We start from the raw sequence: 25,853 nt of genomic DNA, 5'->3' as shown, positions 1-25,853 counted from the left end.
ACACACAAAATGAATCTGCTCATTCCCCACCTTCACGGGGGTGATGTTTTTGTTTCCTTCAAATTAATACAGACATTCCCAAGAGGGGAATTATCGTGTCAAAGGGTCCAGATTTCTTGGACTCTGCCTAGGAAATGCCTCCTTTCAGGACCACGCCTAAGGGAAAACCTGGGGAGAAGTCCCAAGGGCATCTCCTCATCCTCCACGGCCCCTCCCTGCCCACCTCGTCTGCCCTTATTTCTGCCAGGAATGGTGATGCCAGCTCAGGTTAATCCTGATATTAGAAGGACAAGAAACTCTGGGTGTTGGGGGGAAGTGCTGGCCTATTTTAAATTACAGCAAGAACAAAAAGCCCAACGAGAAGAAAAATTGAAGTTAAAATTGAAGAAAAATTGAGTTACAGAGCAGGGGCTACTGGAGTGCAGCCTTTTCATGAAGCAGAAACATCACGGAGTCAAGGACCAGCCCAGTCCTGCTCCTTGCAAGGCTGGAAGCTGGGCTGATGACCCACGGATGGGACACTGGTCAGGCCTTGGGCAGCACAGAGCTCAGCACTTCAGAAGTGTTGCCTCACTTAATCCTCACAAACCCCCATTAGGCGATCCTTTCCTGATGGCCATCTTACAGAAGGGTTCACCACAAGCCAAAGCCTGCAGGGTGGTACTTGTGGCCCTGAGCTGACCCACCCGGGGCCCTTCTCCTCCCAATAAGCCCACGCTGTCCGGCAAGGGTTGGGATTCAGCTGAAAGGGCGTGTGAATGTGAATACATGGAAGGATTGGTTTTCACCTCCAGAGGTCTCTGATAACACTCTGGAGACATTGCAGGATTCGGCAGTGCCTAAGCAAGCTATCCACTAGGTCAGCCTGTGGCCCACCCGGCCTGCAGGGCTCGGGAGGTGCCAGGGAGCACACAGTAGCCAAGGTGGGCCTCGATCTCCAGATGGAAACTTCTCTGCCGCACATCCTGGCTGGAAAGCTGACAGCTCTTGGCTGCACCACAAGCAGGGACCTACCTATTCCCTTCTGTCTTCCCTAGCCCAGGTGTTCTGCCCCAACTTTAAATTAAAAACTGCTCAGTGTAGGTTTTGATTTTTGCTACCAGAAACATAGCAAAAGGGTGGTTTTGCCCTGATAAAGGAAGTGATGGATTAGCTCATTCCTTGGGGCAATTATGGTCAATACGTTTACTTTTGCTACAGTCACTCAGATTAAGAAATGCTATCAGGTGTATACACATGTCAGCATTGATCAAATAGGAGCCTGCTGGGCTCCAGTCCACGGGGTCGCAGAGTCGGGCACAACTGAGTGACTGAACACACACACACACACACACTTAAAATACCAAGTTTACTGTCAGCTCAGTTCAGTTGCTCAGTTGTGTCCAACTCTTTGTGACCCCATGGACTGCAGCACATCAGGCCTCCCTGTCCATCACCAGCTTCCAGAACTTGCTCAAATTCATGTCTATCGACACGGTGATTCCATTCAACCATTTCATCCTCTGTCATCCCCTTCTCCTCCTGCCTTCAATCTTTCCCAGTATCTGGGTCTTTTCTAAGGAATCAGTTCTTCCCATCAGGTGGCCAAAATATTGGAGTTTCAGCTTCAGCATCAGTCCTTCCAATGACTATTCAGGCCTGATTTCCTTTAGGATGGACTGGTTGGATCTCCTTGCAGTCCAAGGGATTCTCAAGAGTCTTCTCCAACACCACAGTTCAAAAGCATCAATTCTTCACTGCTTAGCTTTCTTTATTGTCCAACTCACACATCCATACATGACTACTAGAAAAACCAAAGCTTTGACTAGATAGACCTTTGTTGGCAAAGTAATGTCTCTGCTTTTAAATATTCTGTCTACGTTGGTCATAGCTTTTTTCTCAAGGAGCAAATGTCTTTTAATTTCATGGCTGCAGCCGCCATCTGCAGTGACTTTGGGGCACAAGAAAATAAAGTTTGTCACTGTTTCCGTTATTTCACATGAAGTGATGGGACTGGATGCCATGATCTTAGTTTTCTGAATGTTGAGTTTTAAGCCAACTTTTTCACTCTCCTCTTTCATTTTCATCAAGAGGCTCTTCAGTTCTTCTTCACTTTCTGCCATAAGGGTGGTATCATTTGCATATCTGAGGTTATTGATATTTCTCCCAGCAATCTTGATTCCAGCTTGTGCTTAATCCAGCCTGGCATTTCTCATGATGTATTCTGCATATAAGTTAAATAAGCAGGGTGACAATATACAGCCTTGACGTACTCCTTTCCCGATTTAGAACCAGTCTGTTGTTTCATGTCCAGTTCTAACTGTTGCTTCCTGACATGCATACAGATTTCTCAGGAGGCAGATCAGGTGGTCTAGTATTCCCATCTCTTGAAGAATTTTCCACAGTTTGTTGTGATCCACACAGTCAAAGGCTTTGGCATAGCTAATGTAGCAGAAGTACATGTTTTTCTGGAACTCTCTTGCTTTCTCAATGATCTAGCGGATGTTAGAAATTTGATCTCTGGTTCCTCTGCCTTTTCTAAATCCAGCTTGAATAGCTGGAAGTTCACAGTTCATGTACTGTTGAAGCCTGGCTTGGAGAATCTTGAACATTACTTTGTAGCGTGTGAGATGAGTGCAATTGTGCAGTAGTTTGAGCATTCTTTGGCATTGCCTTTCTTTGGGATTGGAATGAAAACTGACCTTTTCCAGGCCTGTGGCCACTGCTGAGTTTTCCAAATTTGCCGGCATGTTGAGTGCAGCACTTTCACAGCATTATCTTTTTTTTTTTTTTTCCACAGCATTATCTTTAAGGATTTGAAACAGCTCAGCTGGAATTCTATCACCTCCACTAGCTTTGTTCATAGTGATGCCTCCTAAGGTCTACTTGACTTCGCATTCCAGGATGTCTGGCTCTGATAATCACATTATCGTGGTTATCTGGGTGATGAAGATCTTTTTTGTACATTTCTTCTGCGTATTTTTGATACCTATTTGTAATATCTTCTGCTTCTGTTAGGACCATACTGTTTCTGTCCTTTATTGAGCCCATTTTTGTATGAAATGTTCCCCTGGTATCTCTAATTTTCTTGAAGAGATCTCTAATCATTCCCATTCTATTGTTTTCCTCTATTTCTTTGCACTAATCACTGAGGAAGGCTTTCTTATCTCTCCTTGCTATTCTTTGGAACTCTGCATTCAAATGGGTATATCTTTCCTTTTCTCCCTTGCCTTTAGCTTCTCTTTTTTTTCCTCAGCTATTGGTAAGCCCTCCTCAGACAACCATTTTGCCTCTTTGCATTTCTTTCTCTTGGGGATGGTCTTGATCACTGCCTCCTATACAATGTCACAAACCTCCATCCATAGTTCTTCAGGCACTCTGTCTATCAGATCTAATCCCTTGAATCTATTTGTCACTTCCACTGTATAATTGCAAGGGATGATTTAGGTCATACCTGAATGGTCCAGTGGTTTTCTCTACTTTCTTCAATTTAAGTCTAAATTTTGCAATAAAGAGTTCATGATTTGAGCCAGAGTCAGCTCCCAGTCTTGCTTTTGCTGACTGTATAGAGCTTCTCCATCTTTGGCTGCAAAGAATATAATCAATCTGACTTTGGTATTGACTATTTGGTGATGTCCATGTGTAGGGTACCTCTTGCATCGCTGGAAGAGGATGTTTGCTATGATCAGTGCATTCTCTTGGCAAAATTCTGCTAGCTTTTGCCCTGCTTCATTTTGTACTCCAAAGCCAAACTTGCCTGTTACTCCAGGTATCTCTTGACTTCCTACTTTTGCATTCCAGTCCCCTATAATGAAAAGGACATCTTTTTTGGGTGTTACTTTTAGAAGGTCTTGCAGGTCTTCATAGAACCGTCCTATGGAACTGTACTGATGATGGAAGTAAAGTTCAATGCTGTAAAGAACACTATCGCATAGGAACCTGGAATGTTAGGTCCACGAATCAAGGTAAATTGGAAGTGGTCAAACAGGGGATGGCAAAAGTGAACATCAACATTTTAAGAATCAGTGAACTCAAATGGACTAGAATGGGCGAATTTAACTCAGATGACCATTATTTCTACTACTGTGCGCAAGAATCCCTTAGAAGGAATGGATTAGCCCTAATAGTCAACAAAAGAGTCCAAAATGCAGTTCTCGGGTGCATTCTCAAAAACGACAGGATGACCTCTATTTGTTTCCAAGGCAAACCACTCAATATCACAGTAATCCAAGTCTATGCCCCAACCAGTAATGCTGAAGAAGCTGAACGGTTCTATGAAGTTTATTGTGTATCAATTATATCTCAATAAAGTTCTCAAATGGGGGAAAGGGAACCCATTATAAAGATGAGAACATAGTACATGTAAAGCGTAGAGTGTAGTTCTTAATATACAGTAGGTACTCAGTAAATCATTACTAATAAAGCTGATGATGACAATTTATAACAAAGCTCTGGCACCTTCCAGGACTCGAAAAATAAAAAAATGAAACACAGTTGGGGCCTTAAGAGTAAGTGAGAATTCTGAGCAAATGGTCCAGCTTTGTAGATTTGTCAAGAAGAGACAGACAGGATTTTAAATGACTTACCAGAGCTCATGGTGGTGACAAGTCTTCTGCAACTGGGGCTCTGTACTGCTCTGCATAAAAATACAAACATACAATGGAATTGATGAATGGCAGGTTCGAGATAAAGCCCTATGGTTCACTTTAAAAAATGCAAACACCATATATACGTCTTGATAAAACCAGGGGGCTGAGCCAGGAGTCACTTAGCCAGGCTTCTGGTTCTTAACTGACTGTGTACTGACATGACCTTGGACATATCACACAACCTCCTTGACCTCTGTTTCATCACCCATACTTGGTTTTGATACTATCCAAGAATCCATTCCACCTCTAACATTCTATTAAAAACCTCAAGTTACACAAGTCCCTGTGGATCGAGGAGAGGGTGAAGGAAAGGACAAACTTTCAGGACAGAGAAGTCACGTCACGACACAAACTGGTTACTGGGGACTAATAATAAGATTATATATTGCTTACTATGCTCAAAGAAATGCTGTAGGTGCCTTAATTACATTAATTCACTTGATCCTCACAAAGACTCTACAAGGTAAGTACTAGCATTGTATTAGTTTACAGAGATGAGGAAACCAAAGCACACAGAGGTGAACAGCTTGCTGCCCACATGACAGCTGCTTCTGGAATCCAGAGAGCCCGACCTGAAGGCCCAGGCACGCAGGAAAGACACTACTGCCCTGAGGTGGGAATGCAGTCCACTTACTCACTGATATGTAAATGGTAACCCTCTCATTTAATACGGTCCCATCCGAAGTCCCCCCAAACCACTGGGCTGCTGTCACTATAGCTGCACCTCTTCTAGAATCTTATCTAAATGGTTTCATAGTATATGTAACCTTCTGTACTTGGCCTCTCTCATTTAGCACAAAACAATTTAGCAACTGGCCATGCACATGTGGGTCTATCTCTGGACTCTGTTCCATGGATCTGTCTCTATCTAATCCATGTCTTGATGACAAGAGCTTTATAGTAAGTCTTGAAATCAGGTAATGTGAGTGTTCCAGTTTCATTCTTCTTCAAAACCATTTTGGTTCTTCTAGGTCCTTCACATTTTCATAAAAATGTTAGAGCCATCATATCAATTCTCACCAAAAACAAAACCTACAAAGAGCCTGCTGGAATTCTGAATGAGAACATGCTGAGCCTGTATATCAATCTAGGGAAAATTAACATTTTAACAATATTGAATTTTCCAGTTCATGAGAATAGACTCTCTCCTTTTATGCAGATCTCCTTTAATTTCCCTCAGCAGTGTTTTGCAGTTTTCAAGGTACAGGTCTCACACTTATTGTGAATACAATGTCTAGCTGAACACATCTGAAGGACAATCTGAAAAGCAAGTCTTCAAGAAATGAAGAACCTTGCTATTTAATATGTGGTCTGCAGACCAGCAGCACCAACATCAGCCGGGAACTTACTGAAAAATGGAGAAAGTTAGAAATCAAACCCTTCATCAGCTGCATCAGAACCTGCATTTTAACAAGATCTCCAGCGGGTCTCTCTGTACTTTCAAATGTGAGACACAATGGTGTAGAGGCCATCAGCTTCCCAGTTCATGAATTCTGTAGTAAGGTCATGGTATGGTCCCAGGGTCTGCACCAAGGGACATGCTTTAATTTCCTCTTTTAACACTGAAGTCAGGCACTGGTTTCCTTTCTGGGCAGTCACCTGGTTCACTGCCCTTGGAATTGACTGCATAGAACCTGGGGGCAAAAGGGAAATCATTCTAAGTCCATCTCAGCTCAAAAGAGCAGTAATTCTGCCTGTCACTGTCAAATACACCTGGGACTGCCCGTGACCTTCAACTGCCCCTCTGATTGTTCTCTAAGCTGTGGAACCATTCACTCTTTCAGTTAAGAACACAGCCTGCTGTGTTCTGCATGCTTGGGTGGTTTCCAATCTTGGTTATGATACCTCCATTTGCTTCCCAGGGCCAAAAAGGATGTCAGGATATCATCCAAATGCTTTACTTTTTACATAATTGTAATAATTATGCTACGGTTTTATTTAACATTTAAAGCACAACTGAAGAAACATTTTTGTTTCAACCATGCAGTTATCTTAACAGAGAGTATTTTTCTTTTACAATCCTTTCTAACCTTTATCTGTATAAATAGTATTTACATAGTTGTAAGCTATGTCTGGACAGCTTTGTGTTCCAGTTCTCAAATATTTCATGAATAGTTTTCTGGATTTTTACAGTCATATTCATCATTTTAATGGCTATAACATTCCATAATTCATTTATCAACTCCCTCTGTACAGTTTGTTTAAATTTTTAAAATAAATACATAAATGGAATACTACTCAGCTATAAAAAGAATGAAATAATGCCATTTGTAGCAACACGGAAAGACTTAGCATCATATTGAGCAAAGTAAATCTGACAAAGACAAATATCATATGGTATTAATTTTAGGTGGCATCTAAAAAATGATACAAATGAGCTTATTTACAAAACAGAAATAGCCTCACAGACATAGAAAACAAACTTATGGTTACCAAAGGGGTAAGTGGGGAGGGGAGAATAAATTAGTTTGTGATTAACAGACACATACTACTATATATGAAATAAACAATAGGAATCTTCTGTATAATACAGAGAACTACATATACACACAATATACACATAAAACCGAATCATTCTGCTGTACACCTGAAACTAACAACACTGTAAATCAACTACAGTTCAATTTTTTTTTTTCAGAAGTACACAGCACAATAGCATTCTTAGGCTGGAGAAGAAATTGGAGAATTGGAGATTCTCCAATTGGAGAACTGGAGAAATGGAAATGTCTTATAAAGCAAATAAAAAAGGGACAGGGAAGTCTGTTGGGCTGCCGTCTCTGGGGTCGCACAGAGTTGGACACGACTGATGCAACTTAGCAGCAGCAGCAGCAACTCATACGTGTTGAGTCTTGACCATCTGTTATATGTGGGTCACCCTTTGTACATTTTATATTTCTTAGTACAGATTCTAGTAGCTTCTACATGTCAGCCCAACCCTTATTTAAAAAGTGGTCTAAAGTACATATGGGCAGGGACAGAATCCCAAATACTACCTCAAACATCCACCAACCAGAGTAGATGCCAGGTGTAGCGCCCTCGGTGGGGGGAGGGGGGCCCTCCCCAGGCCAAGCGCTTACAGTTTAGTGGCTGGATGGCAAGAAGATGGAAAGAGAATGGGCCCAGGGTGATAGGACACAATTCCAGTCCCTTAAGAACTTGTACGACAGTAGGAGGCGGAGATGGCAATGTCTAGGTAGTTACCAGCTCCGCACAGAGACTGTGGGGGCAGTAGATTCTGCTCTGCGCTCTCACTTGGCTGCTTACACAGGCAGCAGGTGACGTGAAGCAGGGGGTAGTTTAAAATAAAACCTGCAGCAGTGGCAGTAGCACCAGGGATGGCGCCTGGTATCCCGTCCCCGGCAGTGGCTGCAACAGCAACAACACCCCACCCAGGCTATTCTAGGGCCTTGCGTTGGCTCTGAGTCCACCAGCTCAGCCTCTCTGAATTTCTGCCCCTGTTCTGAGGGTGATTCTCCTGCTTCTGGCTAACTCCAAACTACCTGAGATCTTGCCAATAAATCCCCCTTTCAGTCTGAGTTAGCCAGAGGCAATGTTTGGATGTTTGCAACCCAAGCAGCACAAGATGAGGGGGGGGAGGGGGCCCCCAAGGTTTTGCTAGAGAAGTGAGGCATCATTCCTCTCTCCTGAGTAAGGCCATCCACAGCTGAACCCCAAGAGGCTCAGCAATCGGTTTTGTCCCTATGGCCTGAAGAGCTCAGAGTCAGGGCGGTGGGGAGGCAATCAGGAAGCTGCACAATCTGAGGCTGAGCAGAACACTGAAGGCTTTGGAAGCCTCAGTCTAATCCAGGCAGTTTATTTAGAGACAGTCCGAGTATTACCATCACATGTAGAATGTGAGAGTTTACTTTACATAAAAACCTCTGACACTTACTGTTTATTTAAAAATGAAGCTGTAAAGGGTTTGAGAACATGATGGCACATCTTTGGAATTTCTCCCCCAAGTCCCCTCCAAAGGAGGCAGAGGGCCTTTGGGTAAAAGCCAAAAAGATGAACAGCGCCGCCTAGTGGCAAAACTGGACCATTACAAGGGAGCAGCAATCCCTGGGGGGTTGCAGGAACCTACACCGTCTCAGCTTGGGTGGGCCAGGTAGGGTCAAGCCGCCATTCCACCCCTTGGACTGTCGGCACATCTGTACTTGGTCAAAACACCACACATCAACACAGACATTCCACCAAAAGAACAAGATGTGAAGTAGCCAGTCTTGTTAGGAATGCATCCCATCAGTCTGATTCCACAACCCTATAATTCTAAGATAAGTCTTAATGACACAGTGAATAATTACTAAAAAGCAAAAGTTATGCTGATGTTTCCAGCTGAAGCAGAATCCAATAACTAAATATGGACTGTTTATTGGAAAAGGAAAAAAGGTCCTTCCTTATATGGATGATTCAGGAATATATAACAAGGGAGGAGTTGAGTTTGTCTGTAAAAATGAATTCAAGGTCCAGCAAAGATTCTTGGAAGAGAATGAGCCCCTGGGTGACCTCTCACACAGCATGCTCCCTATGACTTTTGGTGTTTTGTCTCCATTGCTTCTTTACACACACACACACACACACACACACACAACTGCAAGATACTAGAAGGGTGACACTGTGTCATCCTCAGAACTGAGCATTTACTATTCAGTTACGAACTTTGTTCCCATCTCTATTTAGTCTTCAGAACCTAACTTTCAAGTCTTACGTTCAAAATAATCAAAGACTGTCTTTAACTCCACTATAGCTTGGCTACAAGAAACCAGTTTCCCATTCAACCAAACTATGATAATATTCCAGCTTTGAAATCCAATCTGGGACTTCATATCTATACTGATAGTTATTTATCTAGAACTATCTATCTATAACTATGTTTGCAGGTACTTCCAATGGCTTGAAAAGAATAATATAGACAGCTCACAAAGCCCACAATACATGCTTGACCTTACTGCTTTTATACTTGCTGACCCACCAGCAAAGGCATGTTTCTCCAATTTGACAGTTCATCCTCTTCTCAATCTCTAGTTGAGTCATTTCTCTTCAAATGTATTCTTGACATTATTAGAGAGGGTGCAGAGACTCTTCAGAAAGCCAGAAAGGATAAACAATGAGTTGCTAACACTTCCTTTCAAGGGGAGGAAGTTAGGATAAACTTGACCCTGACATTAACTTCAGCCTGGAATTCCATGACACGGTAGGGGGCTCAGAACACAACAAGCGCATGGTTTCTGTGAAAAGACTGATGCTTCTGGAGAGAGAGCAATAGGAAAACATATCAGAAAGGCCATCCCCCACATTCTCCCATTTCCTCCTGGAAACCCTCCAATATGGTTTCCGTTCTAACCAATTATCTAAAATGGCCTTCAGAAAGGTTTCCAGCGCGCACACACACAGCCAAGCCCAACAGTTTCTGCAGTGGTCGGGGCCTCACTGACCTTTCCACTGAATTTAAGACAGTTAACTCCTTCCTCCTCCCCCAAGCACTTTCTGGTACCAATTTACACTGAGTCATGAGGCTTCCTTCTACAATAGAATGGGACCTCTGTAGTTCTTCTAGAATTTTAAAGATCTAGAGGACCCTGGGCTGTGTCCTCATTCCTTCCCAACTACACGCTCACTTCCTGGAGGATTTCACATGGACTGTTAGAACCAGAAGGATCCGTGCAGGTTACCTAGCCCCTTTGCCTGGTTTTCCACCTGTTTTGGAAGAAAATTCCATGAGCCCCTCAGGCTACTAAGATAGCTGTGCGATTATGGAGTTCATTCATTTACTCTTGCTGAGCTTTCCTTGGATGAATGGGCTCTACGGCTACTAAAGAAACAGAAATCTAACACACGCCCTCATTATTTCGGTGCAAAAACAGATTCAGAAAAAGTCTCCCATAGTCTTGCTCTTCATTCCATCTACTAAGCCCTTGTTTCCCTCCTACTCCTCTTTTTTTCTTTTGAATTTTTACTGGAGTACAGTTGATTTAGACTTCCCTGGTGGTTCAGATGGTAAAGCGTCTGTCTACAACGCGGAAGACCCAGGTTCGATCCCCGGATTGGGAAGATCCGCTGGAGAAGGAAATGGCGATCCACTCCAGTACCATTGCCTGGAAAATTCCATGGACAGAGGAGCCTGGTAGGCTGCAGTCCATGGGGTCGCAAAGAGTCGGACACGACTGAGCGACTCCACTCATTCATTCATAGTTGATTTACAATGTTGTGTTAGCTTCTGCTGTATGGCAAAGTGAATCAGTTACACACATACAGATATCCACTGTTTTTTAGATTTTTTTCCATATAGGCCACTACAGAGTATTCAGTAGAGTTCCCTGGGGTATATAGCAGGTCTCTGTTAGTTATATATTTCATATTTATATTTATTTTATATATAGTAAGTAGTGTGCATATGTCAGCTCTAATCTCACAGTTTACTCCCCCCACCCCCACTTCCCCCAGGTAGCCATAAGTTTGTTTCCTATGTCTGTGAGTCTGTTTCTGTTTCATAAATAAGTTCATTTGTGTTGTTTTAGACTCCACCTATAAGGGATATCATGCGTATTTGTCTTTCTCTACCTGACTTACTTCTCTCAGCATGACGATCTCTAGGCCGCCTCTGTTGCTGCAAGCAGCATTATTCCATTGCAGCACTATTTACAATAGTCAGGAGATGGGAGCAACCTAAATGTCCATCGACAGAGGAATGGATAAAAATGTAGTACATATACACAATGGAGTATTACTTAGCCTCATACCCTTCTTCCTCCTCAGTGGCACCTTTGGTCTCCTGGCAATGGACACTGAATTCCAGAGGAGAATCAAACCTCCACAGCTAATGCATGAACTGGTCAGTGCCCTTTTCCCCTTATAACTTCTGATATCACTCACCAAACGTGTCCTGTGTGCAGTGTACTAAATGTTCACCAAACGTGCAACGTGTCCTGGTAATCAGTTACCAAAACTGGCCAAGGCTGTTACTCATCTTTTCCCACCCTGCCTTCCCAGTCTCCACTCCTCCAATCAAGCCCTCTGGAGAGTGAGGCCCCTCCAGCAGGGAAGGGTCTTGCTCATCTCTGTCTCCTAACGTCCAGCATGATGCCTAGCTCAGAGCAGGCATGCATTAGTGGGGGTGGGGTGAACGTCCCTTGTGCAGGTCTGAGTGCACTGCTTTCTCTCCCTCCCCCTGGCCTTCCATCCCGCACCTGCTGCATTGCCTCGTCAATTCTTCTGCCCTCATGACTCATGCTCCCCAGCCACCTCTGCTTTTCCATCCTCACACTCACCATTCCATTCCACTGCCTCATTCCCAGACCATTCAGTTCAGTTCAGTCACTCAGTCATGTCTGACTCTTTGCAACCCCACGAATCGCAGCACACCAGGCCTCCCTGTCCATCACCAGCTCCCGGAGTTCACTCAGACTCACGTCCATCGAGTCCGTGATGCCATCCAGCCATCTCATCTCTGTCGTCCCCTTCTCCTCCTGCCCCCAATCCCTCCCAGCATCAGAGTCTTTTCCAATGAGTCAACTCTTGCATGAGGTGGCCAAAGTACTGGAGCTTCAGCTTTATCATCATTCCCTCCAAAGAAATCCCAGGGCTGATCTCCTTCAGAATGGACTGGTTGGATCTCCTTGCAGTCCAAGGGACTCTCAAGAGTCTTCTCCAATGGCATTGAAACATGTATACTATCATGTAAGAAACGAATCGCCAGTCTATGTTTGATACAGGATACAGGATGCTTGGGGGCTGCTGCACAGGGAAGATCCAGAGAGATGATATGGGGTGGGAGGTGGGAGGGGGGTTCAGGATTGGGAACTCATGTACACCCGTGGTGGATTCATGTCAATGTATGGCAAAACCAATACAGTATTGTAAAGCAAAATAAAGTAAAAATAAAAATTTAAAATAGAAAAAAAAAAAAAGAGTCTTCTCCAACACCACAGTTCAAACGCATCAATTCTTCGGTGGTCAGCCTTCTTCACAGTCCAACTCTCACATCCATACATGACCACGGGAAAAACCATAGCCTTGACTAGATGGACCTTCATTGGCAAAGTAATGTCTCTGCTTTTGAATATGCTGTCTAGGTCGGTCATAACTTTTCTTCCAAGGAGTAAGTCTCTTTTAATTTCATGGCTGCAGTCACCATCCGCAGTGATTTTGGAGCCCCCCAAAATAAAGTCTGACACTGTTTCCACTGTTTCCCCATAAGCCTCAGAATCACCGTATAGCCCATTGGAGGGGAAAAAAAAAATCCATGGGGGGTCTATAAGCTCAGAAGGGCTGGTTGGGCAGGACAGGGCAAAAGGAAAAAAGGCAGTGAACCTCCTAGGGAAGAAAAATGTTTATCTAAAATGCAGGCCAGATGATACCACCCAACAGCGTTTCTTTACACCTACTGTGCATCCAAAATAGTGCTGAGCCCATAGGAGACCAATGTGAGTCAGACAGTTGCTGTCCCTGAGGCCATCATGGAGTTGCAAGGAAACAGATATGTCCCATTTAATATAAGACGGGTAACGCTCTGCTAGTGATCTGACCCAAGTGCTACAGGAACATAGAAAGAAGAGGAATAAATTCTGTAAGGAGAAAGAATCAAGGAATGATAAATACTAAAATGTTTCAATGTCCAATGGCACATATTCTAAAATCACCTGAAATGCCACACTTTGGGAAACATTGGTCTAAATGTCCAAATTCCTTAACCTACCATAAGGCTCTGTAAGATGAAGTCCCAATGACTTTTCTAGTCTCATCTCCCCCAAGTACTCAATAAGCCCTAAACTCCATGTGTATAATATTCATCATTCCCATGGAATCCTGAATGAGATTTCCCATTTCCAAGTCGTTAATCTCATTGTTGCTTCCCACTAAAGCCTGCTCCCTCATTTCCCCAAACATTCAGACCAATTCTAGTTGCCAGATGCACTGACCCAACAAAAATGGAAGATTTTAATTTTGGCTTTAGTCTTCCATTTTTAGTCACTATTAAGAGAGTCATGATGATAAGGAATTCATTTAATAAGACTTATTTAATAATCTTGGAATTCAGAAATCCCATGCTCAAGTTCCCACTAAATTCATCACACTTTCATCCCAGCCCCTTGCCAGAGGTAAGATCAAGCAAGATCTGGAGTTGGAAAGGTAGCTGCCGATAAATCTGCAATTACTGTTTTCCCTTTTATACTTATATGAAGTCTTTCAGTAAATATGCAAAGTTGATTCTGCCAACAAAATTGGCAATAAGCAAAAGAGCCCAAAAGAGTTTCAAGTCTTATACATGTAAAATTATTTCATCTTTAGACAACAGAATTTAGGAGGTAATACATGATTACAAGTTATGTAGTACAATGGATGGTTTAAAATAAACATTAATAGAGAGGTTTAATATCCTTGTTTTACAGTGTACTCAATACTTATTGCAAGAAAAATTGTTAAAGGCATGAAGAAATTCCAAGGAAAAAATATGACTAACCATTTTCTCTACTTCTTAAATCAGTCCACAAGTTTAAAAACATTAATGCTCAGTGTGAACAAATGCAAAGCCACTGACATTTTCCTACAGTCAGTGACACTGTAAACTGTTACCATTGTTTTCAGCATAGAACATCAAGACTTTATGTAGCTCACATCCTTTGTGCTTTAGGGGAACCTAGCTCAGAGAACGGAGAAGGCAGTGGCAATCCATTCCAGTACTCTTGCCTGGAAAATCCCATGGACGGAGGAGCCTGGCAGGCTGCAGTCCATGGGGTCGCGAAGAGTCGGACACAACTGAGGGACTTCACTTTCACTTTTCACTTTCATGCACTGGAGATGGAAATGGCAACCCACTCCAGTGTTCTTGCCTGGAGAATCCCAGCGACGTGGGAGCCTGGTGGGCTGCCGTCTATGGGGTCACACAGAGTCAGACACTACTGAAGCGACTTAGCAGCAGCAGCAGCAGCTCAGAGAAAGAACGCCAAATGACAATAAAGCTACGTAGACAGAAATGTTTACTACAGCTTTATTAATCATGAAAACCTAGAAACACTGCTGTGTTCAGTAACAGGGAGCCAATTACAACAGCCACTCACCTCCTAGGTGAACTGAACCATTAAGAAAATAATGGTTATGTAGAATATACAACATGGGAAAACACTTCTTATAATATCCGGTGAATGCCACAATATTATAGAGTAATTAGCCTCCAATTCAAATAAATTAATTAATTTAAAAAAGATTAGGTGAATAAAAAGCAGTAACAGGTCTGCATGACATTTCTGATTATAAATATGTAAAAATCAAAACACATGCACATACTACAAAGAAAATATGGCCAAACTCTAACAATGATGTGGTAGAGTAGAGTTACAGGCAACTTTGAAATTTCATTTCTATTTTCCGAACAGTAGATAATGTGATTATAAAATACTTCTTCTTTCATGACGGGAAATTGTTTTTCAATCTCATCCCTGGCATTTGATATGCAATTGTGTCATCTTTAGAACTTTAAAGAGCAAATTCTAGCAGACAAGCTAAAAAAAAAAAAAAAAAAAAAAAAAGGCCACCAACAATCTTGTCCACTAGAACATGGCAGCCCCACATGATGTAATCTTTTCTCACAACCCATAACAAACACCCCAAATATGGAATTACAGCATTAATTGCCAGTGTTTGCATTGTTTAATGAAGCCAAACTACTCTCACGCAGTTCCTTATGAGGACAAGGGGGGCAATAAACTGACTAGAACGTTCAGCCAGATTTCCTAAAGAAGCAATGGTTCCAAAATATTGTATCTTAAAATAGTCCACAGAGACTGCCAGGTGACAACACGCACAGCAGCCCATGGCTCCTCCTCGCTGCCAATTCCCGACTCCTAACTTGAGTCCGTGGCATTCCAGAGCCCCGAGCTCCTCAAACTCTTTATATGTACAACTCTGGGCACACACCATTTCTGAAGCATGCATTGTTCACCGAGACACGTCTTAAATACAAAAACTGGCCCATTTGTGTTTCCCAAATATGGCTGCGTGTACAGACCCAAAACAAAGCTGTCTCATTGCAGGATCCAGCACACTCGAAAACTTCCACTTAGGAGATCTAGATAATTGAAACAAGGGCAGATTCCCAAATTCGTTAGATAATAGCAAAATATCTTAGCTCTGCTAAAATTGTAAATACATAACCTCAAACTAATAGAGGCAAGCCCAGGATACAAATGACACCTTTCTTCAGAAGTTGTCACTACACAATGTCTTCCTGTGGAGACTGCACAAATGAAAGCATTTTGAATTCTCAGGAGAGTGAAGGTTGAACCACAGGCTATAGGTAGAGAGACTAAGAAGTTACTCTGTGTGGCTGAAAAACAATTTAAAACAGCTGAAAGGGGGTCTTTTAGAGGTTGAGAACGAGAAAGAAGGGTGAGTTTGATATGGCAGGAGAGGTGTCCACTCTTAATCCCTAATTCCCACTCAACCTCTCTTTTAAACCACAAAATTCCTAAGGCTACGTATTCACCACATCATATATCATACAGACATCTGCAGTGCAGGCCCACACCATGCTCAGGAATGAGGGAACAGAAGTTCCATTCAGTAAAAAGACTCTGGGTCTTTTGCAAATACATAACTTAAATACCTCAATTCATAATACTGGCTTATTCAGAAATTGTTTTCTTTAGGTGTTCTGAAATTTTACTCACAGGACACTAACCTAGCAAAAACCCAATAGAAACACTGAAAACATCATATTTTCTGAGAAAACCTCTCAGCAGCATTTGTCTAATAACTGAGGTGGAACACATAGTCTGACCAGAATCAATAACCCCTGAACCCAAGCCTTGGAGGCTGAGGACTGCATCAGACCCTTGGTGCCTAACAATAATATATGTGAGATGCTGATTTCCATTCATTATGCAGTGAATTGCAGTACTTTGGCTGTTTTTCTTTTTTAATTGCATTCTGAACTAATTTTAGACAAATTTTTAGTTTATCAGGTATAAAAGCTACATCCAACCATTTGAGAATACAGTGTAAATTTCTGAAATGAGTTTTCCTCCAACTAAGCTAAAATCACTAAAAATATTCAATATAGTGTCAAGGTCATAGCAAACATTCAATAAAAAGTTTTTGGTTTTTTTTTTTTTAACCTATGTTATTTCTCAGACCAGATTACCTGGAAATCAGTTGGTACCTATTATACATTTATATATTAATAAACATTATATGTATGCATATATACACACACATTTATGACTTCAGTTGTTCTATGTGTATCCAACTATATCAATAGTCACTTTGAATATCAATGTTCTAAATGCATCAATTAAAAGAGATTATTGCATGCTTAGTCACATCCAACTCTGCGACCCCAGGCTCCTCTGTCCCATGGATTCACCAGGCAGAGAATACTGGAGTAGGTAGCTGTTCCATTCTGGGGTATCTTTCCAGCTAGGGAGTCCTGCATTACAGGTGGATTCTTCACCGTTTGAGCCACATGGGAAGCCCAAAAGAGATTACTGGAGTGGATCACACAACAAGACCCAACTATGTGCTGTAAGAAAGCCACTTGAATTATAAAGACACAGATTAAAAGCAAATAGATGAAGAAAAATATACTGTGTTTAACAGTTTCTATATGTGTTTAGTGGCTATGCAGAACAACCACACACACAGAAAAAAAAAAAGTTAAAAGAACTGGATTTAAACCCAAACTCTATCAGCCTCAGTTTACTCACCTACAAAAAGAAGCAAATAAAAGCTAATTTCATAAGGAGTTTCTAAATTGTAAAAGCTATATGAAATATTGTAAAGTGCTGTTACAAAAGGAAAAGTATTCTGGTGAAGAGATGCCAATCTAGTCCTGTTATCCATTATTGCTTTAAGAGATGGATGAATATCTTATCACAAAGTTGATATTATCAGTACTTGATCATATAAAGCATCAGGCTTTATATAGTGAAGTAGCATCCAAGCACCAAGAAATTCATCTCTGGTTCTGCCTTCCTATGCAAAGTCAGGCAATGAAGGACACTCTGGACAAAAGCATCATATTTCAAGATACTTCAGAGTTGCTCTCTAAGGTCGGGTCTCAGGGAGCCACACCGTTATTTCAAGACCCACTTACTGTGCACGCATACTCTGCAGGCCTTCTGCACATGCTTCAGAACGGACAGATGAACCATCTCTTCGTTTCCTAAATGCCAACTGTGAGCCAGACCCTTCTGTACATCAGTTCTACTCTTAAGAACCCCTTATAAGGTTTCCAAACCCTTTTTGCAAATGAAGAAACTGAGCCTCAACAGATGTGAAAAGACTCATTGAAAAATCTTGCAGAAGTAAGTAAGATCCTGGCACTGGCCCCCAAGCCTGGCTTCTTTCCAACCCATGATCCTCACCCAAAGAGGCACGACACAGTCCCTGCCAAAAGCAAGACGCCCCTGTGTGAAGCCTGTTCAGAGATCTGACATACCTTCAAAAGAGATGCATAATTTTCAGGGGGCATTTTTACCCAGCTGTGGTAATCAAAATTTATCAACCAAGATAAGAGACGGTGCCTGCCCTCAGAGAGCTTACATTAAAGACAGCATGGAGGAGCATTTCTGGACTGCCCTCCACTGTAGGAATATGCCAGCCAAGAGAATGCCAAGCTTCAAGACCCACCTGGGAAAGATCAGGGGACATGCTGACAAAGCCACCCTCTTCTGACTGTTTAAAATATCCTTGCAGTTCTTACAACATTAACTTCTCTGGAAAGGGTTCACTGGGGAGATTAGATCACACACAGTACTTGCTGGCAGCCTTTAGGAAGCAATGGCACCCATCAACACCCCCTTACCCACACACACCTGTAAAGACTTAGAGAGACTCTAGAATAAACAACCTGCCTTTCAGCTGCTGCTCTGCCACTTAACTAGATGCTTGAGCCGACTTCTGTCAGCTAACCTTGGTAAGACTCAGTCTGCTCATCTATAAAACAGGAATAATAGCCATCAGCCTCAGAGGCTCATGGTGAGCATTAAATGAGGTCAAACGCATCAAGCGATGATCACAGTGTTCAACAAATTTGAGCTTCTTTCAGGAGGATGAGCATCATCCATAGTATCTGAGGATCAAAACCACTTGGTTTCTCTGAGTAGCAGCTGATGTTCTCTTTTCAACTGCAGGTAGATTAGACTCTTCAAGTTAATTTAAATGAAAGTCTCACCCAGTTCTCCTTTCAAGACTCAGCTCACTGTATGCTCTTCCTGTCCCTCCTGAAGTTGCCTGGCCTGTCTTTTCCCAACATCACAAATCTCAACACCTCAGCTTCCCATAAGAAACAAAGTAGTAGCCTACCTTTTCTCCAAATAGTAAATTCTCATGGATAGTTATGTTACTGCCTAGGGATCACTTAATTTCGATATAAAAATGATCATCTTCCATGTCTTCTGCTACTCACAAGGCTGTTTTACTCACGAAGTTCCTAAGGTGGAGATTCCAAGGTGGGCTGGGTAGCATTTGGTACCCAGCACTGAATGTACACAGAAAAGTATATGGAAAGAACCCCGGGTTGGCAGTGTGCCTCAACCACAAATGGCCTTGAGTGCAGGCAATGGCATCTTTGCTGGTCTCTACCAGGACACAGAATGCAAAATAAATTCTTTGGAAGTTTCCTAATTCAAGATTAATCTGCCTGGATGGGAGGGGAGACTGGGAGAGAATGAATACATGTGTATATATGTCCACCTGAAACTATGACAACACTGTTAATTGGCTATACTCCAATGTAAAATAAAAAATTAAAATTAAAAAAAATTTTTAATGATTAACCTGACTGAGGCATGCAGGATGAACCACAGAAGTGGGGGAGCAGGGAGAATATGGGAGCTGACTTCTGTGACCGGAGGTCAAGCCATGGGAGGGGACAGTGACATCACTGATTATAAGCCAGCCCCCTCCAAAAAAATTTCCCTCCACCATGTACACCCTCTCTACCCAGGAAAGTCACTCCCAGAGAACTTGTTTTGCTCATCTGGCTGGGCAAAAAAGCTCCATGGAGGCTTTGGTCACACCAATCACAGGTAGCAACTTCCACATTCATCTTGTCTTGTGTATCTGCAGCAATAACTGCAGAGAATTTTATTTTCTGAGCTTACTCCTTACATGTCATTCTGCCACATTTGCCCACAGCAAATTTTCTTTTTTCTGCTCAATTGCTTTGGTGGCTGACAACATAGAATTATCAAAAAGTAAAAGATGTCAAAAATCCTTTTAGAACTCAGACCAGCTTGCTAACCAAATAGGGACACAACAGCAACCACGAAAATAAAAGATGACCGGGGTGCTTAAGAGTTCATTTTCAAACAAATGTCAAAGAGAACAGTTCTCAACACAAAATGACCTTGCCTTCACAACTCACATAACATAATGTATAAATAAGACACTGGAAGAAAAGAACGAGGTATTCAATCACACTCATCGTAGGACTGGGGACAGGAGAATGAGATGATGACGCTGAGCTCCTAAGAGAACATTAAATCCCTCACAGTCAACTATCAGCAAAAAGTTCTAGGTGTTCAGGCAGTGACTTTAACATTATGAACCTCAGCTTTCTGCCACATGCAAAACAGGGATTAAAATAGCACTAACTCGCCTCCTATAAGGATTAATTTCCCTCCTGTGCATTACCCACATAGCACAGTGAGAACTCAATAAATGGTCACATTGACATAATTGGTCTATTTCCCATCTGTCTCATTCTCCCAATATTCAGAGAATTGGAGGTGAGTAGAAATATGGTTTAATAAAAGGCTTTAACTAGTCACTACTTTACTGTAACAGTTTGTCTGCTGGGATTCTGCTTGAAGTGGGGACGGCAATGCCAAGAAATGAGGCTTTGTGCCTTGAACAGAAAGCATAAAGCGTGTGGCAGCCCCACCCAGCACCCTACTTTTTCATAAAACTTTGCAGGTTACAGAACATCAGTGCCAGCGGTGGCCTTGGCCGCCTACAATCTTTTAAATAAACAAATAAATAAATAAAGCGTGGGGGGGTGGGTGGGAATGCAATATGATCTGTCTTTAACAAGGTTTCATGGGGCCGAAGGACTCAGAGCATCACAGAATTTCAGGGCTGGAAAGGACCACAATTTCCAAATGTTATGAGTCTTGAAGTCCAGACCAGTCCATCAAGATGAGAGAATACTACAACCAGTCACACACACTCCCTGAAACAAAGAATCTCCACCCTGCCAAGCCCTTCCAATAGGACAAAGGGGAAAGTCAAGCCAGCCATACGTGTCACAGCTTCTATGCCCATTGTCCCGCCGTGCTCTCTAGAATCTAAGCTCCCTGAAGCTAGGCATCTGTTACCACATGAGTCTGTAAGTCAGGAGGATACGACAGTATTATTTTAAATTCCTTCTTAAAATTTCACTTTGCTCTTCCCTCTGAAAAAGCAGCAGTACAAAATTAACATCTAAAGTTTCATAACATTTATAGTAAGTCCAATGTCTCAAACTAAAGTAAAAAAAATCTTATATACAAGTACAAGGCTAGGAAATAATAGCTTTCTCTTCGCAAAAAAAAAATAAATCATTAAGGCAAATCTGCCATCAAATGCCCTTTGGTGTTTCTGAACCCATTATTTCATTCAATAAAAGTTCACTAATGCGAGGCACTGAATAGTGTGGTTCTTCTATTTTAAATTTACAGTAAGTCTTACATGTCTAGAAATCAATCCCTCAAAATTCTAAACAGAGGGCATTTTAACAAGACTGCAGAGATGGGAGAAAGGATAAAGGCCCCATGCAGAAATCACTCCCACCCTTTAAATATGCAACAAAAGTCTTTCATAAATATGTAACTTTAGAACTCTTGGGTTGGTTTCCACAAATACCAAAGCTCCCTTTTGGGGGACTGAGAATATAATACATTTGTGAATATAATTACACTTCTGAAGGGAATCTAGTTTAAGAACCATATAATTATAGACTCTTCTTATCTAATAATAAAAGTGCAAAGATAAATAAGTTTTCTCTCATGTAAAAATGTAAAGCCAAGCTAAATACACTAGATTATAAGGGGGGAAAAAAACCTAAAAGATGAGCTAAAACTCTTGAAACAAAAATGAAAAATACTTGAACTCTCAGCATGGTATGAAGCATTTCTAATTCCCATCTGCTAACATCACAGCTCAAAAAACTAGCCGGCAAATTTAAACGCAGAGAAATCTGGTGCAGTGAGATCTTGGGAAGCACAAAATCCAGGACACAAAGTTCTCTGACAACGCTTTGCTAAATTGTCAAGTCCAACCAGTTGAACAGGGACAGAAAATCCCAGTTACATATACGTGGAATTGAAAATACTCACACTCCTACTTCATTGCCGGGAACACCGAAGTCCAAAGAGAGAGGAGGGAGGAGCAGGAGGGCTCAGGAATGTGCCCGAGACGCTGAGCAGAGGAGAACTGGCTGGGAAGGTCCTTTCTTGGGAGTCTCCCAGCAATCAGCATTTACTCACTTAACATGGACAAGTAAGTGCCTGAGCCCTTCCAATGAAATGCCAGGCGGGAAACCCTTCTCTGGCCACTCAGCTCAGCTCCCTCATTAAATTCAGAGTGAAACCAGCTGCCGGGAAAGGCAAAGGGTGACCCCGCCAAGGCTCTGGAAATTCCTAGCCAAGAGTAGATTGAGTGCCTGGATCAGTGCTAGAAGGGAGATTTCAGGCCGGCTTACAGAAGATAAGGAAACCATCCTCAGAGTTCTGCTCTGCTCCTGGCTGGAAATAAAGTGTGGTTCTCCATAGAATGTGTTGGGTCCACATGCCAGTCCACTTCAGCCTCACTGTCATCAGGGAAGAAGGACAGATGGAGGAAGAGGGGCAGGGAAAACCCAAAGATGAATAAAATGAGGCAGATGAACAGACCAGCCAGGCAATATTTTAACAGGGGAAAAAAAGATCAATTCTCTACAAGAATTATTTACATTATATAGACAGAAATACACACAGAATTCTTCACTAAATAGAAGGGCTTGTTTACTATTTGTTTTTGTGGGTTTTTTGATCCTTGCAGCCTTTTTCTTTTTGATACTCTAAGATCGGACGTTGGATGTTTAGTCACTAAGTCATGCCCAACTCTTTGCAACCCCATGGACTACAGCCCACCAGGCTCCTTCTCTAGGCAAGAATACCAGAGAGGGTTGCCATTTCCTTCTCCAGGGAGCTTCCCTGACCCAGGGATTGAACCCAAGTCTCCTGCATTGCAGGTAGATTCTTTACCGCTGACTTTTAAAAATTTATTTAACTGGAGGATAATTACTTTACAATACTGTGATGGCCTCTGCCATATATCAACATGACTAGGCCATAGGCACACATGCGTCCCCATACATGTGTCCCCCCCACCGCTCCTCACTTCCCCTCCCCATCCCTCCAGGTTGTCACAGGGCACTGGCTTTAGGTCCCCTGTGTCATTCATCAAACTCCCCCGGCTATCTGTTTTACATATGATAATGTATATGTTTTGGTGCTGTTCTCTCAAGTCACCCACCCTCTCCTTTTCCCACTGCTTCCAAAAGTCTGACTTTCTTTTTAATTGAAGGATAGTTGATTTACAATATTGTGTTAGTTTCAGGTGAATAGCAAAGTGATTCAGTTATATACATATATATATATATATATCTTTTTCAGATTATTTTCAATTATAGGTTATTACAAGATATTGTCAACAAAGATCCATCTAGTCAAGGCTATGGTTTTTCCAGTGGTCATGTATGGATGTGAGAGTTGGACTATAAAGAAAGCTGAGCGCCGAAGAATTGATGCTTTTGAACTGTGGCATTGGAGAAGATTCAAAAGTCCCTTGGACTGCAAGAAGATCGAACCAGTCCATCCTAAAGGAGATCAGTCCTGGGTGTTCTTTGGAAGGACTGATGCTGAAGCTGAAACTCTAATACTTTGGCCACCTGATGCGAAGAGCTGATTCATTTGAAAAGACCCTGATGCTGGGAGGGACTGGGGGCAGGAGAAGGGGACAACAGAGGAGGAGATGGTTGGATGGCATCACCGACTCAACAGACATGAGTTTGGGTGAACTCCGGGAGTTGGTGATGGACAGGGAGGCCTGGCGTGCTGTGGTTCATGGGGTCGCAGAGTCGGACACGACTGAGCAAGACATTGAATGTAGCTCCCTGCGCTCTACAGTAAACCCCTGTTGCTTATCTGTTTTATGTATAGTAGCTTGTATCCGTTAATCTCACACCCCTAATTTATCCTTCTCCTCCCGTTCCCCTTTGGTTTCTATAATTTTGTTTTCTATGTCTTTGGATCTGTTTCTGTCCTGTAAATACATCCATTTGTATAATTTTTTTTGGATGCCACATATTAAGTGATATCATATTTGTCTTTCTAAACAGAGGTTAAGTTGTATTTAAATCTTTATTTCATTTGTTTTGCCTATCTTTGAAGTCTACACAAATGACAGTACGAAATTATATTGAAATATAGATATGTGAAATCATTTTGAAGTCAAAGAACTTTAAGATAATCTAAGTGATAGCTGCTCTTATGTCTTGATCTTTTTTTTTTCCTTTTAAAATAAGATAGATCTGTAACTAAGTATGGCAAGACAAAAACTGACATCTTTTGGCTTTCATTTCATTACTATAGAAGCCAAAAATGCTATTTTGTGTAACTATGTGGTTGGAAGACCCCTAATAGAACAGTCATTGCCTTTTCTGTGGAGAACTGTCTCTTCTCGTCTATCCCTAAATTAAATAAAATACTGGTTTTAGCTTTTGATTGATATGAGGTAGCAATTTCCTCCAAATTCAGTAATTTCCTCCAAAGATACTTTTATAAATTCACAAGTGACTTAATAACCAACGATTTTCTTAAATGTAAGTTTTCTTCTTATGGCTATTGAGAAAGTATTTTAAAGTCCAACTTGCAATGCTATTCCCAGTCAACTCAATGAATTGGAGAATTCAGAAAAAAGCAGGAGGTATTTAAAAATTGTTTCTCATATGTGCCTTTCCACCAAATTTTTAATTTTATTTTAATTTTCATTATAAATTTGAATTATCTAGATTTTAAACCATTTTCAATTCTGGTAACTAAAATAATTTTTGCAGGTCTCAATACTGCCATATGTTGATAAACAGGGGAGGTACCTGTTTAAAATGGAGACTGTAGGTTCTGCTCTCAGATATGTTGACTGAGAAGTTCCAAGAAGGCCCCGGAATCTGCTTTTCTGACATACAGTTTCAGACGATCATTTGAGAAACACTGGTCAATGTGCCCAGCTGAAGCTCCAACACTCTGGCCACCTGATGTGAAGCATTGACCCATTGGAAAAGACCCTGATGGTGGGCAAGATTGAGGGCAGGGGCAGAAGGGGGCAGCAGAGGATGAGATGGTTGGATGGCATCACCGATTCAATGGACATGAGTTTGAGCAAGCTCCAAGAGATGATGAAGGACAGGGAGGCCTGGTGTGCTGCAGTCCACGGGGTCGCAAAGAGTCAGACACCACTGAGCAACTGAACAACAACTGTGTCACCTAGTATGAGACACCCACAGCTCTCGCACAGAGCTGACCACAAAGCCGAAAACTACCATGAGCATGTTACATCACTTTAAACATAATTTATAATTTGTACTGATTGTGTCAGAACTTCACTTAAGCAGGGTGACAGTTTTTCATTTTTTCCCTGCAAAATGTTCACAGTGAATAAAACAATGTGTAAATGTAATTCCACTTGCAGGGCCTGCCAGGCATGACTGCTCCCCATCTGCACACAGTCTGGCACGGGGTTTCCGAATGAGGAAGTAGCTCTGAGTACACGAGTCTATTAGCTTAAATATTCCTAAACTGGATGTCTGAGAAAGCAAAGAATTCAACTGTACACAAAAGGTAGGATGATTTCATACCATAACTCATAAAATGACTCTAACCTAGAGAAAGATGTATTTGGACACATCCAGCAACACATCTAAAGAACAAATGTTTATTTTTTAATTTGAGGGCTTTGATTTCTAATAGTCCATTAATAATTTATTCTATCATGCTATTGTTAGGGGACAGTTCTCCCCTTATATCAGACTCAAACTCCCAACTTCTAATGTGTTTCCACTAAATACAGTCTTATTAATTATACAGCAACAGGAAAGTTTCTTACAGAAAGCAATTAAACGCCCCCAAAAAAATCAAAAGTGGTTGTTTGAGTACTAAGCTTTTTAAGAAGAATTCCCTTTTCATCTCATTTCAAGAGTAATTTTTT

General features: G+C 41.8%; 1 protein-coding gene across 6 annotated transcripts in view; it reads right to left on the bottom strand.

Moving 5' to 3' along the window:
* SORBS1 (sorbin and SH3 domain containing 1) overlaps window positions 1–25,853 on the bottom strand; it is a 203,717-nt gene that overhangs the window by 117,197 nt on the left and 60,667 nt on the right. For all 6 annotated transcript variants that reach the window (XM_018041190.1, XM_013975107.2, XM_018041191.1 and 3 more), the window contains exon 3: window positions 4,566–4,615. In XM_018041190.1, the coding sequence (XP_017896679.1) occupies window positions 4,566–4,615 (50 nt within the window). The remainder of the gene's footprint in view (window positions 1–4,565; window positions 4,616–25,853) is intronic.

The sequence above is a fragment of the Capra hircus genome, chromosome 26 (assembly GCF_001704415.2).
Source record: "Capra hircus breed San Clemente chromosome 26, ASM170441v1, whole genome shotgun sequence".
NCBI lineage: Eukaryota > Metazoa > Chordata > Mammalia > Artiodactyla > Bovidae > Capra > Capra hircus.
This window is presented reverse-complemented; position numbering and strand designations above follow the sequence as displayed.